The following is a 13,462-nucleotide window of genomic DNA, read 5'->3' on the forward strand; positions in this document are numbered from 1 at the left end:
ATATAGGATCAAGTGCCTGGTAATGATAACAGATAGAATTAAAAAGGAGATAATGTTCTGACATGGGGAGCAGTCTACACAGCAGACTTATAGAATGACAGTCATTTTAAATGACACTCTGACCCCAGAATCAGCCCTTAAGGCTTCCTGGTCTGGCTAAAAAGCTTGTGAGAGCATTTCAGGCATGGAATGCCAAGACACTGTGGCAAAAAAATGTTCTACATGAAGGATGTCTGTGAGACCCCAACAGAAAGAAGTGGCCATTAAAGGAGAATGCACTTTTCTCTAGAGAGTGAAGAGAATTTTCACTTTGCTTATGGTCTTCTCCAAATACTGACAGTTTGTGGACTCAAAAGGCTTCCATAGCCTAGGCAGCTCATGTCAACAGCCTCAGGTGGTCATTGACATTGTACATAAAAGAGTGTTAATTTTTAAATTAGCCACAGGAGTCACTGTGCACTAACTCCCCACAAAGGACCTCTGTCTTCAATGAGTTGTATTATGAGAGTTTATGTAAAATTAGTTCTCAGTGTCTGTTTGTGTGTGTACAAATTGCTGTAATCTTCACTTAGTATAGAGTTGGTCTTCTGTGTACAAAGTTAATTGAAAATGAATCTTAATGGAGAATGGGACTGGGAAAAAGGAGAGGGAGGAGGATGAGGCATGGGAGTGAAGGTGGGAGGGTGGGTATGGTGTGAAAAATAACTATATTCCTAAAGTGGTAGTTATGAAAATATATTCCTTAAAAAATAAATTAAAAAAAAAAAAAAGAACCAAGTAAATATACAAAATGCCCAGACAAAAACAGCACACTGCTATTAGATGGGGGTAAGGAGGTGGTAAGAGGGAGGTCAATTAATTATTGACATCCAACTATTTCTATATTAGTAAGCAAAATAAATGGAAAAATACATATTAAAATGTTATCAGAGATTCTCTTTAAGATACAGGATGATCCTCCCCTCTTCCCCTTTTAGACTTTCCTCTATTTTTGAAATCTTACGACTTTCTGCAAACAGCTTTCCTTTGGAAATTAAGAGGAAAAAACACAATAACTACTGAAATAAAAAGATTATCTACACATGAATGGAGAAGCTGATGCTAAAATATCACATACTACTACATGCATTCATTGCTTCAAGATTATATACACACTTAAAATAACAAGAAAAACAAAACATAAAAAAAACTCTACTTGGAAATGTCAAAACTTGAAAATATACAAAATTCTGGAATATACAAAAATTTCAACAGAGTTGCCTCCAGAGGTGTACTATGGAGGCTGCCTAACAATGTATTTAAACTTTCTTACAATAATAGAATGCTATTTCCAAATTAAACAAACATATATTTAAGTTTTACATACTTTTATTTTATATTCATTACATCAGTAAAAATATGCTATATTAAGTTTACATAATAGTGCACAGCAGGAAATTAATTCAGCAGCATAAGAATCTGAAATTTAATATCATTTCAATTGAAAAATGCTTTGAAGTACAAAACAAAGTTAAAGCCACTTAATTTTTCATGTAACTCCAAAAATAGTACATATCTCCTTAATACAGATACTCACCCCATATCTTTCAGCTACAATGTCCTCCAGATTTTTATTTTGTTTCTCAGCCTGCTCCTTCATTCTCTGGTAAGATTTCCTTAGCCAGCTTAATCCACCATCTTCTACTCCTGAAACTAAATTCCAATAATAAATGCTAGTTACATTATAATGTGGCTATCATAGAATATTTATTTTATGATGACTTCTAAAAATATAAAATTAAATGTTTTCCTTAAACAAATAAAAATCACAAGCACATGTAAAATCCAACATATATATGAGTGCCTATAAGTGTAAGGCATAGAGGTTTGCCCTATGAAGGAAAAGATAGAAATATTGTCAAGAAAAGTGAGTCTAAGAGGTTGAGGAGAAATGATTAAGACAATTATAATAAAAAGAATATGTGAGAAGTACTATATAAAGATTTAAAACATTACAGAAAATGAGAAAAGTTAGGAATTACTTCTAACTGGGAAGTCAGGGAAAATTCCACATACCAAGCTCAAGAAAATTACCCAGATTAAAATAGACTAAAGATACATGTATCAAGAGGGAAAAGGTACCTCAGATGCAGTACAAACAATAAAGAAGCTGTAGAAGAGAATGCTGAAATATATGTGAAACAATATTATCCTACTTTAACTGTGATCACTATTAAGATTTAAATACCTTTAATACTTTATTAAGCTGCTTGTATTTCTTTCTGTACATGTTATACTTCATGTGTAAAATGGAAATCTAATCAATTGTTCAAATGAAAATTCTGTTCCTTAAATTCTTTGTCCCAAAATAAGACGGATTTAAGATCACTCCAGCTTTAAAATTAACAAAAATGCACACACAGGCCCCCAACAGACATGCAGATGAACATTCATAAAAGAATAATCATTCAAAATAATTCCAGCCTGGAAGTAACCCAGGAAATGCCCACTGCAAGAAAAAGGGATACACAGATGGTGATTTATCTGTAAAGTACACTACAGCAAGGACAATGTACTATGGATGAATCCCAAAATGTGTACAACAGCCAGAAGCAAGGATATAACAGATTTTTAGTGCTAAAAACCAGAATAATTGTTACCCTTCTGGTAAGATAGTGGCTACAAAGTCCAAAAAGCTATTTCTCAGAAGTCACGCTGATTCAGAAATAAAATAAAATAAGTATCAGAAGATTAAGATTTTGCTCTTGTTGCTACTACTAAATAGCTGCAAGATGTGAAGCAAGTCATTGACTTCTTTGGACTTTTATTTCATCTCTACACTAAGGCAGCTAGAAATAACTACCTGTGAAAGTCCTTCCAAGTCAAAGACTAACAGAAAGCCAAAAAAAATAAAGAATGGAAAAACTCAACAGGAAGAGTAAAATCATCAAAAAACAAAATACATAACAAGAAGTTCTCTAAGCACAAGGTAAGAAACAGTCTTCTACTGAAGAATCTAGAGTAACTAACCCTGGACTGTCCTCTGATAATACAGGTAGTAAAAGTCTAGATCACAAAATTAGCCCTATGTAGTACTGGGTCACTGAGCTAACTTATTGCTTCTGCACTTTTAGCTTTCTACAAATAAGATTTCAAAAAGAAATTTGAATAACTACAGTTCCTATTATATAACCCAGCAGAGATATCTCTGTCTGTGCTAAAAGGCCAAAAAGAAATTATAATTCTCAGTAACTTTAGTAAAGCTGCTCAATAAAAATTATAAAAAAAACCTTTAAAGAGGCTCTAGGGACATATCCACATAAAATATAAAAGAATTTAACAAACAGCCAAAAATATGAAGTATATGTAAGAAGCAGGAAAATATTCTACTAAAAAACTGACTAAAATAAAAATATATTACATATCATAATACTACCTGAATTAAAATTAAACTTTCCTTTAAATTTCAAAGCAACACCTAATGAGTATACAAACACTTTTTAAAAATATCTTTTGTAGGGCCAGCGCCGTGGCTCAACAGGCTAATCCTCCGCCTTGCGGCGCCGGCACACCGGGTTCTAGTCCCGGTCGGGGCTCCGGATTCTGTCCCGGTTGCCCCTCTTCCAGGCCAGCTCTCTGCTGTGGCCAGGGAGTGCAGTGGAGGATGGCCCAAGTGCTTGGGCCCTGCACCCACATGGGAGACCAGGAGAAGCACCTGGCTCCTGCCATCGGAACAGCACGGTGTGCCGGCCACAGCACGCCTACCGTGGCGGCCATTGGAGGGTGAACCAATGGCAAAGGAAGACCTTTCTCTCTGTCTCTCTCTCTCACTGTCCACTCTGCCTGTCAAATATATATATATATATATATATATATATATATATATATATATATAAATCTTATGTATGCTTATGTAGCACTTGAATATTTTGTCTCCCTCTGCTGGAAGATAACAGCATTCTCTTAAGATCAATACAAATTTTGTGAATGCAGGCAAAGCAGGAATGTATTTTCAGATGCAAACCTACATCTTTAATGTTTACACGTTACTGTTTTTCTTTTTTAAAAAAATTTATTTATTTATTTGAAAGGCAGAGAGTCACAGAGAGGCAGAGAGAGAGAGAAAGGTGTCCATCCACTGGTTCACTCCCCAAATGGCCGCAATGGCCAGAGCTGGGCCGATTGAAGCCAGGAGCCAAGAGCTTCTTCATGGTTTCCCATGGAGGTGCAGGGGCCCAAGGACTTGGACCATCTTCTACTGCTTTCCCAGGCCACAGCAGAGAGCTGGATCAGAAGTGGAACAGCAGGGACTTGAACTGGCACCCATATGAGATGCCAGCACTGCAGGTGGTGGCTTTACCCAGTATACCACAGCACCAGCCCCTACAGATTATTTTCATAAAATTTCACAGAATTAATACTTTTCACATTACGTTACAGAATGTAATACAATGAATGCTTTTCCATATACTCACAAAATCACACTTGGTGTTATCCATTTAAAACAGAAACTCAGGAGCTGGCACTGTAGCATACTGAGTAAAGTCACTGCCTGCAAGGTCACCATCCCATGTGGTTCATGTTTTGGGTGCTCTACTTCTAATCCAGCTACCTGCTAATGTCCTGGGAATGCAGCAGAAGATGGCCCACATACTTGGGCCCCTGCCACTCACGTGAGAGAGCCGAAAGAAGCTCCTGGCTCTTGACTTCACCCTGGCCCTTTGCAACCATCAGAGTCTTTGCAGCCTCTTTCTGAGGATGAAGATTCTCTCTCTGTCTCTCTGTCTCTCCCTCTCTGACTGTAACTCTTTCAAATTAATAAATAAATCTTTAAATAAATAAATAAAGCAGAAACAAATGTTAACATTCTCAATTATAAGAATATGTATTTAATCAACTTGCTCCCAAATATATCACAATTAAAATAATCTTTCTAAGTATCAACAATTTAAATAAGGCTTCCAAAGACTGCAAATATTTTATCAATGCTTTGTCATATGTAAACTCGGGTCATTCTCCTACGAATATCAGGGTACAAGAAATGCCTCTGTGTCTGCAGTCAAAATTTAGGGATACCTTTAGTAACCGATGACACACCACAGTCTTCTGGTGGAAGGCCTGTTCCACCATCCTTCCAGTATGGATTCAATTCTCTTTCCAGGAGTTTGGACTAGAACAAAACATTTTCAGAAGTCAAAATTGTAAAATAAACCCAATACCAAAAAAGTTTATGAAAAATGAATCTGAGACCCAGCTGACAATAGCAACCTCAGAAAAATCATTTTAAAACTCCAGACACTTTTCTTTACTTGCAGGAAATAATATCTAAATTCACATTCATTCAGTATTTTTACTGAATGCCTACATGTCTCAGAATTGTGACAGAAGTAGAAGATGTAACCATCAACAACCCTGTATCAACCCTTGCTAATGCAAGGGAAATAATAAAAAAAACTGATATCTGAAGACAGAAATAGAAAAAACTAGAGCAGTGCAAAGAATTCAAACCTCTCTCACAATGAAAGATCAAAGACTTCCTCCTAGTAGAAGTAATATGTGCAATCTTAGACCCAATGAGAAATTAGCTAAATTTTCTTTTTGGCAGATTAAGTGGACAGAGAAGGTGTAAGGATGCTCCAGAAAGAATGAAGCCTCAGACAAAGAGAAAGCAAAGCACTTTCAGGGAACCGAAAGTAATTCAGATTGGCTAACACTTCAAGTCTAAGGTGTGACAATAGAGTAGGTTTGTAAATAATCAGAGATGAGGCCAAATGAGCCATTCTGAACTGCTGCTGGGGTTAATATGCTGTCAGCAATGATGACTCATGTATCCATAAACTGACAAAACTAAAAGAACATTCAAAGTACAAAAGATAGGCTAAAGTAGGGGCCAGAGTTGTGATGTAGTGGATAAAGCCTTTCCTCTCCCTCTTCTTTCTTTCTCTCTCTCTCTCTCTCTCTCTCTCACACACACACACACACAAATAAATAAAAAGACAAGTGATCTTCTCTTTTTTCAGCAAACTCAAAACAAAAATTATGTCATTTATGTTTTACTGACACAACTGAACAAAACTAGAAACCAATAGCAAAAGAAACTATACAAATTTAGGAATTATACAAAGTGAAAAATATGCTTTTGAATATAATGAAACATTGAAGAAATCAAAAGGAAAATTTAAATATTCCTTGAAACAAACAAAAATAAAAAAACAGCATTCCAAATCCTATGACATATGCAAAAGTAGCACCAAGAGGGAAGATTTTAGCAATAAGTGTCCACACAAGAAAAATGCGAAGATTTCAAATAAATGACCTGACGATGAACCTCAAAGATCCAGAAAAGCAAAAACAAACTAAAGTTAGGAAAGGACAGACAGATGGATGGATAGATTAGCACAGAAATAAATGAAATAGAGTCAAAAAATCAACAAATCAATGAAAGAATTGGCCTTTTGAAAAAATAAAATTAAGAAACATCTAGCCAAACTAACAAAAAACACACAGAAGAGAGGGAGAGGGAGAGGAACTCAGATATATAAAATCAAGCTGAAAGATGAGATATCAAGAGTGAGCATTTGATCTACCAGTAAAGACATCAGTAAGGACACTGGGATCCCATATTAGAGCTTGTGGGTTCACCCTTATCTCCAGCTCCAGCTTCCTGCTAATGCAAAATTCTGGGAAGAGCAGTGATGACTCCAGTGTTTGGGTTCATGATACCCAAATGAGAGATCTGAACTCGGAGAGATCTGGATCAAGACAGACTTGCATAAGTTTATCAGTTCCCAGCTGACAGACCACTGGCCATTACATGCACTTTGGGAGTGGGCCAGCAGTTGGGATCTTTCTTTTCCTCTCTTCCCCCACTTTCCTTTCAAATAAATACAAAAAAAAAAAAAAAAAAAGCTGGGATATTACTATTGGTACTACAGAAAACACAAAGGATCATTAAGGACTACCATGAACCAGATGTCAACAAATTGGAAAGCCTCTGAGAAATGGATGAATTTCTGAACACATACAACCTACTAATATTGAACCATGAAGACACTGAAAATATGAACAGATCAATAATGAATGAGACTGAATCACTGACAAAAAAGCAGACCAACAAAGAGAAGTCCAAAATAAGAAAGATTCACTGCTGACTTTCTAACTTTTAAAATCTAAAACCAATTAGGTAAGAGAAAGAAATAAAAGTCGGGGCTGGCACTGTGGCACAGCAGGTTAAAGCCCTGACTTGAAGCACCGGCATCCCATATGGGCACTGGTTCTAGTCCCGGCTGCTCCTCTTCCAATCCAGCTCTCTGCCATGGCCTAGGATAGCAGTGGAAGATGGCCCATGTTCTTGGGCCCCTGCACCCACGTGGGAGACCTTGAAGAAGCTCCTGGCTCCTGGCTTCAGATTGGTACAGCTCCAGCTGTTGCGGCCTTCTGGGGAGTGAACCAGCAGATGGAAGACCTCTCTCTCTCTGTCTCTACCTCTCTCCGTAACTCTGTTTTTCAAATAAATAAAAAATCTTTTAAAAAAATAAATAGGCCGGCGCCGTGGCTCAACAGGCTAATCCTCTGCCTTGCGGCGCCGGCATACCGGGTTCTAGTCCCGGTCGGGGCACCGATCCTGTCCCGGTTGCCCCTCTTCCAGGCCAGCTCTCTGCTGTGGCCAGGGAGTGCAGTGGAGGATGGCCCAAGTGCTTGGGCCCTGCACCCCATGGGAGACCAGGAGAAGCACCTGCCTCCTGCCATCGGATCAGCGCGGTGCGCCGGCCACAGCACGCTACCGCGGCGGCCATTGGAGGGTGAACCAACGGCAAAAGGAAGACCTTTCTCTCTGTCTCTCTCTCTCACTGTCCACTCTGCCTGTCAAAAATTTAAAAAAATTAATAAATAAATAAATAAAAGTCATACAAGTAGGAAAGGAAGAAGTCAAATAATCCCTATTTGCTGGTGACATTAATCTACATACACAAAAACCTAGACTTCAACAAAACACTACTAAAATTGATAAAAAAAAATTCATTAAAGTTTTGGGATACAAAATAAACACATGAAAATCAGCATTTCTATACACCAATAACAAACTTGCTGAGAGAGAAATTCTAAAAGCAATCACATTCACAACAGCTATAGAAATAAAATACATTTACAATGATGTAAATGACCTCTATAATGAAAAAGACAGAACATTCAAGAAAGAAATTGAAGGAAACACACAAAAAAATGGAAACACTTCTCAAAGATTGGAAAAATTAGTACTGGGGCCAGCACAGTAGCACAGCAGGTAAAGTCGCCACCTCCAATGCCATCATACCATATGGGAACCTGTTCAAGCTTCTGTTGTGTATTTCACATTTCATAGTGAGCTTCAGGCACAATGCCATCCAAGGTTCTCCCAAGAGACCACACAGACTCTTCTTCCCACTCTGTTCATGAGGTCTCATGATTCCAGGGCGACCCTGGACATCAGTGGGCAAATGTACATTGATCTCAGTAGGCTCTGATCCCTACTTTTCCTGTCAAGGGACAGGGAGTGCTAGAAAGCCAGGAGCCAAGAGTTTCTTCCGGGTCTTCCACGTGGGTACAGGGGCCCAAGGACTTGGGCCATCTTCTACTTTTTTCCCAGGCCATAGCAGAGAGATAGATTGGAAGTGTAGTGGCTGGGTCTCTAACTGGCACCCAAATGGGGTGCCAGCACTGCAGCCAGTGGTTTTACCTGCTATGCCACAATGACAGCCCCTAAATAAATTTTTTTAAAAATGAGTATTATTAACATCTTCATACTACCAAGTATGTGTAAGTGATTTACAGATTCAATGCAATCCCCATGAAAATACAATGACATTCACCATAGAACTAGGAAAAAACAACTGTAAAATTCATATGGAAGCACAAAAGATGCTGAATAGTCAAAGAAATTCTGAACAAAAAGAACAAACCTGAAAGCATCACAATACCTGATTTCAAGATATATTACAAAGCTACCGTAACAAAACAGTACGGGACCTGTCACCCTACACAAAAAAATCAACTCAAAATGGGTCAAACATCTAATTGTACAACCTGAAACTATGAAACTACTATAAGAAAACATATATGAAACACATCAAGACATTGGTATAGGCAGTGACTTTTAAATAAGATCCCAAAAGCACAACACAAGCAAAAATAGACAAGTAAGATTATATCAAAGTAAGAAGCTTTTGCACAACAAAATGCAGAGTGAAAAGACAACTTACATGATAGGAGAAAATATCTGCAAACTACTCATCTGCTAAGGGATTAATATCCAGAATATACAAAGAATTTTTAAAAAACCACACAATTTAGTTAACAAATGGGCAAAGGACCTGAACAGATATTTCTCAAAAAAGAAACATAAATGGGTTACAAATATATGAAAAAATGTTCAATACCATTCGCCATCAAGGAAGTATAAATCAAAACCACAATGAGTTACCATTTCACTCTAGTAAGAATAGCTATTATCAAACTAACAAATGCTGGTGAGGTTGTGGGAAAAGGGGAACTCTTATGCATTACTGGTAGGAATGCAAATTAGTACAAGCCATTATGGTGTACAGTACGGAGGCTCCTCAAGAAACCAAAAATAGATCTATCATATAACTCAGCTATCCCAATTCTAGATATATACTTGAAGTACATGAAAAAAGCATATGAAAAAGATAACCTACATTCTCATGTTCACTGCAGTACTATTCTCAAAAGTCAAGTTATGAAATCAATGTATGCATCCATTGTTTAATGAGTGGATAAACAAAATGTGGCAAAATACAAAATGGAATACTATTTAGCCATAAGAAAGAATGAAACCTGACATCTGCAGCAAAATGGATGGAACTAGAAATCATTATATGTATATTAAATGAAATAAGCTATATACAGAACAACAAATATCACATGTTTTCTCCCATAGGTGGAAGTGAAAAAAATCAGTCTATCTGTACTTAGAATATCGAGTACTAGAGATTGGAAAGGTTAAAGGGAGAGGAGATAGAGGAAGGTTGGATAACAGGTACTAAAATAGAATTAACTAGTTCAAACGCTCCACAGCACAGTAGGGTATGTGAATGTGTGAATACAGCTCACAATAATAGACTTACATCCTGTACAAAGAACTGGGAGATAGTGGGTGGTAGGTTCCAAATATGAACTAAAAATGAGAAAGGCTAGCTGCCTGGTTTGATTTGTTTATGCTGTGTATATATGTTAAAATATTACAGTGTACCTCATAAAAATATATAAGTATTACATTTAAATCAAAAATTTTAAAACAAAAAAAATTTTTCAGTGGTAGACATTCGGCTTAGCAGTTAAGACACTAGTTGAGATGCCTGTATTCTATAGTAGAGTACATGGGTTCCCCACCCACATCCAGTTCCTGACTCCAACTTCCTGCGAATGCAGACTCTGGGATGTAGCGGTAATGGCTCAAGTAATTAGCTTCTGCCACACACGTGGGAGACCTGGATGGAGCTCCTAGCTCCCAGCTGGGCCTATTCCTGCCCCCTCTCTCCAACTATTGTGGGCATCGGGTTGGGGCCAGCATTGTGGCACAGTAGGCTAAGCCTCTGTCTGCAGTGTCCACAACCCATATGAGGGATGGTTCATGTCCCGGCTGTTCCTCTTCCAACCTAGGTCTCTGCTTATAGCCTGGGAAAGTAATGGAAAATGGCCCAAGTGCTTTGGCCCCTGCACCCATGTGCAAGACCCAGAAGAAACTCCTGGCTCCTGGTTTTGGATTGCCCCAGTTTCAGCCATTGCAGCCATTTGAGGAGTGAACCAGCAGATGGAAGACCTTTCTCTCTGTCTCTCGCTCTGTCTGTAACTCTGTCCCTCACATAAATAAAATCTTTTTTAAAAAAAATCCTCTGTAAGTGAAGAGTTAGAGAGAAAAAAGCAGAGGAAACTCTACCCAAAATGGAGCAATACCGTGGAGGGCGAGGATGCCCACAATTCAGGACGCCACCAGCCGAGAGCCTCCAAACTAGCATTGAAGAGTAAGGTGAGACCAGACTGCAGCAGCCCAAGCCACTGGAAAAAGGCTACAGGAAGAGCCTAGAGGGAATCTGGCTTGGAGCCTCATGGGGGATAGTATACCCGCCAAACTAGACGAGAAAAAAAAAACGGGGGTAGGGAGGTACTTTTTCTCTCTCCCAGATCATCCTGCAAAAGCAACCTGTAACTAGCTGACAGAGAGCAGGCACCATTTTGGACATACAAAACAGCTGCACCAGCTAGTGTCCACACCCAGCAACCAGCCAAGCAGTGACTCCTGAGTCTGGTAGGGAGAACACACAGGGGCCTGGGGACTCATGACTGTGGGAGGCTTATGTGCCAAGGCTATAAAAACAGTAAATCTGTGTGGGAGGACGCAGGGTGTGGCTAGCACTTTGGGCAGGCAGTGTGGCAGGCTCCACATGATTGATCAGGGCTCCCTGATTACCTGGTGCAGGACATTTCTGGGGATCTGAGCTTACACTGAGGACTGCACAGATCCTTTGTGGCAGAGCAAATGATTAATATACTCGTTGGGGCTAGTGCCCAGGCACTGGTCTCCTTCGAGGAGAGGAGCTCAGCTGAGGCTACACCAACAGACAAGAAGAAACCTCTCCTCAGGTTAAAAAAAAAAGAAGAAGAAGAAAAGAAAAAGGAGATTTACCGCCAAACCTGAGTAAGTCACCTCAGATACGCCCTTCACCCTGGAGCACTGAAGAGAGCTCCCTGGCAACACCCAACACACCTCCAGGTATTCCCTGACAACAAAATTAGTGAAGCAGAAGAAAGAATATCCTACTTAGAAGAGAAGCACAGGAAATTATGTAGTCACACCAAACATAAGAAAATATTAGAAAACTGAAAAACACTGTTGGGAATCTACAGGATACTATCAAACGACCCAACATACAAGTTCTAGGAGTTCCTGAAGGCATGGAAAGAGAGAAAGGATTAGAAGGCCTTTTTAGTGAAATAATAACAGAAAAAATTTCCCCAATTTGGAGAAAGAAAGGGATAACCAAGTACAGGAAGCACATAGAACTCCTAATAGACATGAACAGAAAAGATAAAAATGGAAAAATCTTCCATGTTCATGAATTGGAAAAATCATTATCATCAAAATGTCCATTCTTCCAAAAGCAATTTACAGATTCAATGTGATACCAATCAAAATATCAAAGACATTCTTCTCAGATATAGAAAAAAATGATGTTGAAATTCATATGGAAACACAGAAGACCTGAATAGCTAGTCTCATACAACAAAAACAAAGCCAGAGGCATCACAATACCAGATTTCAAGACATACTACAGGGCAATTATAATCAAAACATCCTGGTACTAGTACAAAAACAGATGGACAGACCAATGGAGCAGAATAGAAACACCAGAAATAAATCCAAGCATCTACAACGAACTTATATTTGACCAAGAAGCTAAAATCAATCACTAGAGCAAGGACAGTCTCTTCAACAAATGATGCTGGGAAAAGTAGATTTCCATATGCAAAAGTATGAAGCAGGATCCTTACCTTACACAAAAATCTATTCAAAATGGATTAAAGACCTAAATCTATGACCTGATACCATCAAATTATTAAAGAACATTTGGGAAACTCTGCAAGACATTAGCAAAGGCAAAAAGTTCTTGGGAAAAACCCCAAAGGCACAGGCAATCAAAGCTAAAATTCACAAATGGGATTTACATCAAATTGAGAAGTTTCTCTATGGCCAAACACTCAGGAAAGTGAAGAGGCAACTAACAGAATGGCAAAAAATATTTGCAAACTATGCTACAAATAAAGGATTAATAACCAGAATCTACAAAGAGATCAAGAAACTCCACAACAACACAACAAACAACCCAGTGAAGATAGCGGCAAAGGACTTACACAGACATTCTTCAAAAGAGGAAATCCAAATAGCCAACAGACACATGAAAAAACGTTCAGGATCACTAGCAATCAGGGAAATGCAAATCAAAACCACAATGAGGTTTTACCTTATCCCAATTAGAATGGCTCACATACAGAAATCAATAAACAACAAGTGCTAGCAAGGATGTGGGGAAAAAGGGACACTAACCCACTGTTGGTGGGAATGTAAGCTGGTAAAACCACTATGGAAGTCATTTTGGACATACCTCAGAAATCTGAATACAGACCTACCATATGACCCAGCCATCTCACTCCTAGGAATTTACCCAAGGGAAATGAAATCAGCAAATAAAAGACTTAGCTAAACTCCCATGTTTATTGCAGCTCAATTCACAATAGCTAACACATGGAATCAACCTGATTGCCCATCAACTGAACACTGGATAAAGAAATTACAGGATATGTACTCTACGGAATACTACATAGCAGTAAAAAAAAAAAAAAAGAAAAGAAATCTAGTCATTTGTAACAAAATGGATGAATTTGGAAAACGTAATACTTAGTGAAATAAGTCAGCCCCAAAGGGACA

At 38.4% G+C, this 13,462-nt stretch overlaps 1 protein-coding gene across 6 annotated transcripts in view; it reads right to left on the reverse strand.

Annotated features, from left to right (window-relative positions):
- Positions 1-13,462, reverse strand: part of CWF19L2 (CWF19 like cell cycle control factor 2) — a 155,727-nt gene that overhangs the window by 112,026 nt on the left and 30,239 nt on the right. For all 6 annotated transcript variants that reach the window (XM_062196955.1, XM_062196954.1, XM_062196956.1 and 3 more), the window contains 2 exons: positions 5,056-5,149; positions 1,577-1,692 (listed from right to left, as the gene is read on the reverse strand). In XM_062196955.1, the coding sequence (XP_062052939.1) occupies positions 1,577-1,692; positions 5,056-5,149 (210 nt within the window). The remainder of the gene's footprint in view (positions 1-1,576; positions 1,693-5,055; positions 5,150-13,462) is intronic.

Source organism: Lepus europaeus, chromosome 7, assembly GCF_033115175.1.
Source record: "Lepus europaeus isolate LE1 chromosome 7, mLepTim1.pri, whole genome shotgun sequence".
In the NCBI taxonomy this organism is placed as follows: Eukaryota; Metazoa; Chordata; class Mammalia; order Lagomorpha; family Leporidae; genus Lepus; species Lepus europaeus.